Source organism: Cololabis saira, chromosome 21 (genome assembly GCF_033807715.1).
Source record: "Cololabis saira isolate AMF1-May2022 chromosome 21, fColSai1.1, whole genome shotgun sequence".
NCBI lineage: Eukaryota > Metazoa > Chordata > Actinopteri > Beloniformes > Belonidae > Cololabis > Cololabis saira.
The window spans coordinates 24,283,932-24,290,914 of record NC_084607.1 but is presented as its reverse complement, the minus strand read 5'-3'; the positions used below and the strand labels follow the sequence as shown (position 1 = coordinate 24,290,914).

Below are 6,983 nucleotides of genomic sequence, written 5' to 3'. Positions count from 1 at the left end.
TAAGGCACCATGATGCTACAGTGTTTCCATGCTCTCACACACATCCATGACATATCTGGTTCACTTATCAACAATTTATTTCTATTTCAAATTCAAAGCTCTCTCTTCACCTTACATTCAAGTGTGAAGGAGGAAGGGCAGAGTGGTAAGGGAGAGTGTAAAAGAGAGCGTACAGAGGCTCCTCCTCATTTTCTGTTTGTGAGTGTGTGCGTGTGTGTTTCTTGTGTTTTCTCAGTCAGTCCCTCACTCACACTTGCGCTCAGCGGAGACTCAGAGGTGGAAAGCAGAGATTCTCACTGGGAACGGGTGAAAAAGGAAAGCTGACTTTCATCCTCTCTTACTAAGTGAAACACGCAAACAAGAAAAAGGTAGAAAATTGTGTATATTCTGGGGGAGGGGAAGTGTCACCAGCCCTGCCTGGTGCATGTGCTCAGCTCGCTACACACTGTGTTTCCAGATGGAGAGGGAGCAGGGAGAGGTGGACCACCTGGAGCGGCAAAGTCCCCTGACTGACAAGGAGAAGGTGATGATCCAGGACTCATGGGCACAAGTCTACCAGAACTGTGATGATGCTGGGGTGGCCATTCTTGTCAGGTATTTCTTTCTGTTCTCTACCCCCTTTGATTTATTTTTGGAAAGTCTGAATGCTGGTTCATGGCAGAGAGGAGACAACCATGACAAGTGCTGTCTGTTGCTGGCAAGGAATCCTTTGTTGACACTTTTCAACAATTATTTTTCATATCAGTCCTTCAACTTGATCAGATTGACCAAATTCTATCTCCGTGATATTGTTGCGCCTCCTGGAGTCAGAGAGACAACTGATCCTGGAAAAGACATTTGTCTAAACCAGGTCAAGGTCCAGAATGTGGGAATGCAGCAAAACATAAACTTTAATGGGAGTATGTATAAAATCCTCACCTCTCCTGATTTTCTTAATCCCATCTATCAAATGGAAGAGGTAAATGATAAGCATTGCACTCCATCACTCAGACATGTTTGGCTCCAAAAGGGTTGCTCCCTACAGAGCAGGTTAGGTCTTGAATGCCTATACAGATGACCGGGCAACCTAAAGAAGACAGCATGACTCCATGACTGTCAGCGAGACCTTTTAAATAGCCTTTTCACTGAAAACATGAGCTTTCATCTTTTTTTTTTAAACCCTGTATTCTTCAACAGTCCCTTTAAAATTCACTTCATCTACTTCCAATGATCTTGCAGGGCTCAAGGAAGATTCTTCCACATATTCCTGTCACTTTCTCACTAAAATAATATTCACACTAGTATTTTGAAATTAATTAACTGTTTTCAAAAGTCCTAATTGACCAGATTCCAGTTTACACAGCATGCATGCCTAACATGCTTAGGCATACACCGTCACCGATAGCGATAGGCTGCTTCACAGGTTGCTGGATAAAAACATTAAGCTGTAGTACATTAATACAAAAATAGCATAATTTCATAGATACATTTCTGGAAGGAAGGAAATCTACGGCACTCCCATTACCCACCTTATTTTTCTACTTTACACCACATTCCATCACAAAGACCCAGCGGCCTTCAAAAAATTTGAGGAATGAAAATTCTCCAGGATATATTCTGTCACTCAGTTGAACTTTAATGCGGATGCTAATCCTTCAAATGTCTTTTGGGGAAACAGATAAGATCCACCGAAGCAAATCATGGGGCTCTGTCTCCGAAATTAAAGTGGTCTCTATATTGAGCTCTTGAATTATTCTAGAAATAAGATAAGGAAGAATTAAAAGTCCACTGACCACGAAAAAAAAAATCTAATTAGGCTATTTATATGCAACCACAGGTCATGCAATTATAAAACAGAAAGATTAAACACTATGGTTCCTCATTAGCTTGCAGGGAAACTACATAGCTCCAGCGCTTTCAAAAGCCCTGCGCCGAGCTGAGCAACTCAGGCAAAACACGTTTACTTCCTCCCTTTTCACATGTCAAACTCTGATATATAGACACATGCATCATATATAACAGGAAAAAAAAGACATTTGCTTCCTTTCTGTTGTTAGCTGTTTCAGAACCAAGGGGGAGATGGGAAGCTTAGATTTGTTTGCCAAAAACCAGATGCTTTGGACCTCTTCCCAGGGTGTAGGAGGGGGCGAGCTCTCAGGTTCCTCTCTAGTAATTCATGATGATAATCCCTGAGGGTCAAGCAGTGATATAATCAAAGAAACTGACTATTTGTTTTCAGATAGAACAGTTTGGATGTGCAAAAACATGCACATCCTGCTTCGAACTGCTGGTGCAGCTTCTGCTAAAATGAAGTTAAAGGCCCAAGGAAATATGAACTTGAAGTAGCCGATAGAAGGCATGCAGTACAAGGAACTGCACATTGCCATAAGAAGCAATTTTCACATTAATTTTGCATTAATTCATTGCATCACTAATTAGAACTGTTTGTGTTAGAGTATGAAGTCTTGGACATGATATGACAGGAACGACTGTGCAGAACAGTGAGAGCTGTGGAGGGACATACTGTAGGATGGAAGAATGTGCAGAGGTCAAATTTGTGGCTCGTTGAATGGCTTATTTTTTTAAGATTCATCAAATATATTTTATTTTATTTGATAACATATGGAATCCGTTTCAAGCATGCACTTTTAAGTGGAAGCATGCAGCATGCTGATCTAAGTGCTACTGTTTACTTATAGTATCTTGGCAGCTTGAAAAAGGCACGTGGGTTTGCAGGATCAAGCTGGTACGGACTTCAGGCTGATAAGAATAGTTCAACTATGTACAATACTTTATATCTGTCATTTATCTGCATAACTCTTCTCCCTCACAGACTGTTTGTAAACTTCCCCTCGTCCAAGCAGTACTTCAGCCAGTTCAAGCACATAGAGGACGCAGAGGAGCTGGAGAAGAGTTCCCAGCTCAGGAAGCATGCTCGCAAAGTAATGAATGCCCTCAACACATTGGTGGAGAACCTCGGCAGCTCAGAAAAGGTGACCACCCTGCTGAAGCTGCTGGGCAAGGCCCACGCAGTCCGACACAAGGTGGATCCTGTGTACTTCAAGGTGAGTGGCATGCATTTTGGTAGGTTGAGGGCACGGAAGCATGGGTGCATTGATTCTTTTTCTAATATTTTGATCAGGCACATATAGTATCAGCAAAACAACAACAGACAAAATATATTTGGGAAACCTACAACTCTCCAAACTGCTTGCGAACTGCTGAACTATTTGCAATGACCAAAGCTTTCTCCCTTCTAAAATGTTCCTTGAGTCGAAAAACAATCTTAGACCAGCAGTTTCAAATTACAGCCAAAAGGACACTGGGTGATTGAAAACAGCATCCAAGTTTCTGTTATGAAAATGTATGTAAATTATCTATGTGTTAAAATGTTTGTAACTATGATTATACTCACAGCATTACAAATGGAACAATACTGTGACTAGATGAGTGTTGGAAGCAACTTTTGACCAATGGAATTAAACTAGAAGAGTGTTGGAAGAGGCACTACAAAACTGCAATTGATTGTCACAGTAGTAGTCATGATTGAATCAGATAAACCTTGGAGACAACTGAATGCTTTCAATGTAATTGATTTTTAACTATGAAGATTATATACCGGTATATAATCTCTACGGTATATATATATATATATATATATATATATATATATATATATATATATATATAGGGCGTACGTATTAACTTAGCTGTATTAACTTCAGTCGCCAGGAGGAAGCTGACACTTATGTTAAGCTGCCTGACTACTCCTTGTACAAGTAATAAGATTGTTGAATTTAACCTCTCTGTCTTGTGTCTCATTCTTGCCGCTGCATAGTTGGAGTGCAGAAACAAATTTCTCTAACAGTTTCTTATTTTGAGCCAGAGAGATGAGACTAAGAAGTTAACTTGCCTCCTGATTTGTAGAATCACAGGGTGGGTGGGCCATGGTCAGATTTTCTACCGTTTCTGAGTTTCAATTGAAGGTGATTATCTGTCAGCCATTTCTAGATGTCTGTCAAGTAGTCAGCCGACTCAAAACAGTTGATGAAAGAAGCAGTACAACTGAATGTCATCGGCATAGAAGTAATACAAGTGGTTTCTGAAACAAGTACTAATCTGTGCTAATTTAGCCTGCAACGCCATGTAATTTAGCGTATGAGAGTGTACAAAGACATTCAAATGTTTTTTTATGTTGGTCCATTTGGATACAACATAATACAACATAAAAAAAGGTCCAATATTTTAAGTGGAACCGAAAAGGTATAGGCTGAAGCCAAGGTTTATTATGCCTACCCTTTTATGAACCTCGACTCAGGAGGTTTTATGCAAAACAACATTCATGAAACATGGGCAGAACATATTTGTGCATTTCTATACTTTTTCAAGGCACCATCAAAATCTACTCTTGCCTTCAAACAGGTGTAGAGCTTGTAAATAAGGAGTGGTCATAAATATTGCCAATTTATTCCAATAATGTATGTATGGTTATTATTATTATTAATGTATAGTATGGTTATTCACAATACGCAGAAACATTTAAATTAATTAATGAGCATGTGGCCAGTTTGTGCATCAACCGCTATTCATAAACGTGCACGTTTTTACAGTCAAGTCTGAGTTTTTACACAGCGTGCTTGAATCCAGGTTTTATTTACAAAAATTTAAGGAATAAGGCCCTAAGTGTTTAATCTAATTTTATGCTGCTTTGTCTACCCTACCCTAACCCTATCTATCTGTCCCACTATGGCCAACCACATAACCCAATTGGGCAAGTAACATGGAGCCAATGTGGGACCAGTGGACATCTGTATCTTAAATGGTGTCCACATACGGATGCTGGCTAGTTTTGGAGCAAAAAAGTCAAGGAAAAGATGTTCATCCAGAAGGAAGGACATTTAAAGTGAGATAGGAGGTAATAAAAAACAAGAACAAAAGAAAAACAACTCATGTGTTACTGCTTAACAGCAACGTGTCAGTATGTTTTTTGTTACTTGTGAAAAACAGTGGTGACCAGTGACCACATGACACAAGCAGATCTGTCTGTCACACCACTGTGAAAGTCATGAATTTATGTCTTCTATCAATCATGAAAGGATGAGGTAGTTATGATTTGAAAAAGATGGTTTAAAATAAGTTACATTTAAATACACTTGCAGTGGCTATATAACCAGCCCTTTGATGACCACAATGTTGATGTTCTTTGGGATGAAAGAGAGTCTAATGCCCCTGAGCTACAACTGCCAAGACTACAAAGGGAATAAATAAGGCATTGGTTAGTCCATAGAGGTCAGAGGTCAGAGGTCAGTCACCTCATAGTTCAAAAAGATCGTGGACTCTTTTAGAAGAAAGCAATCTTTGAGGAAATTCAGGCGAATGTGATTAGACTAGCTGATCACACACACACAGAACACACTTGTTCACAAGTCATAGGTCAGATTTCCATAAGCACGAGTTTGGGTCAGTTTGACAAAGCCTCGGGCCTTGGCTCCTGATAAAACGTTTTTCAGAAACTGCTAGGGAGCTGAGGCCAGTCCCTGCCTTGGGTGTTGGCCCGGTGCTGATCAGGTGTGCTCTAGGCAGGGGAGGATTTTCTGCTCTTTTGATGCCACACTCGTGTTTGAGTCTTCTCCTCTCAGTCATTGCTGTCACAGCAAACAAAAAGCCTCTCCTTTCATGGCGAGATCCACTGATCTCATTGTTTCAGTTTGTTGTTCGCACAAAGTTCACAAATTCCTTACATCAGTACCAAAGGGCCCATGGATTTGTAAAGGAAGCACAACAGATGAATGGACAGAGAAGGAAGTTACAGTTAAATCAATCTTTTACCTCGGACCTCCTCTAATGAAACCCACCAGAGCGTGTCTTCACAGTAACAGAGATGGTCGGGTGTCTTCATTATTCTTTCAGCTACAAATATCTAATCATAAGGGCTCATTAAGGTACTTTAGAGGCAAGAGGGATGTTAATTAGATTATACGACATTATAAGCAATAATTGGTCTGCATGTTTTTTTGAACTCTTGTTTTTCTGTTCTACTGTTACCCTGTCCGTCACCAGATATGGTAATGGGATATTAAGTTTGTTTTTGTTTTTTTTTACTGTGACAACACACTTTTATGGTTAAACTGTTCTTGTTGTTAAGCTGTGGTTAACTGACTCTGATGATAATGGTTCCCATCATTTGTTGAAAAGTGCTGCAGGCATGAAATTAAGAATAAACACATATCTTTCATTATTTAAAAAATTAATAATTTCAGTGACTGCATGTGTTTGCTCGTGTCTTGGTCAGATTCTGAGCGGTGTGATTCTGGAAGTTCTCGGAGAAGCGTATCCGGAGCTGATGACACCAGAAGTGGTCTCAGCTTGGACCAAACTCTTGGCTACGCTCTGTTGCAGCATCCGCACCGTCTATGAAGAAGTGGGCTGGACGCAGCTCTCCACCTCCACTAGCTGAAGTTTTTGGAACTTGCACGCAGGGATCCTTTCTGATTTTCCACAGCTTCATCCGTCAGAAGTCAACTGACTTTGATCTGGGAATACGGTTTGACATCATGTGTGATAATCGTGGACCGAATATATTCACAACCTAAACGAAAATAAGAACAAGTACTGTGTTGTTTTAACGGCTAGCAGTTGGGAATGTAAAATGGAGCTCCCCTCCTTTCACTTATACTCTTGTACAAACTAACCCATTTAAAATATAGATCAAAGGGTAAGAAACTGCACATCGACTCAACTGGGAATGAGAAGTCACATTTGACTTGAGCGTTCCTCTTACCGAATACGTACAAATAGCAGATAAAATGTTCTTCGGGCTGTTTCCTCTTATCGGTATGTATCCCCTCGCGTCCTTTTTGTTGGATATTGTGGATACTTAAATATTTCTACATTTTTAATAGTTATTGTTGATGATTGTAATTTGTTTTTCATTACAACTTACATTTGTATCTACAATTGAGTATAATTTGAAATAAAACTGACAAAAAAGACTATGCTTCTTT

General features: G+C 39.8%; 1 protein-coding gene across 1 annotated transcript; it reads left to right on the top strand.

The window, feature by feature from the left end:
• Positions 1–234: 234 nt before the first annotated feature.
• Positions 235–6,958, top strand: LOC133421925 (cytoglobin-1). Its single transcript, XM_061711727.1, has 4 exons — positions 235–368; positions 458–594; positions 2,813–3,044; positions 6,272–6,958. Exons 2-4 carry the CDS (start codon positions 458–460, stop codon positions 6,434–6,436), a joined length of 534 nt encoding a protein of 177 aa, XP_061567711.1. The 5' UTR covers positions 235–368; the 3' UTR covers positions 6,437–6,958.
• Positions 6,959–6,983: the final 25 nt, after the last annotated feature.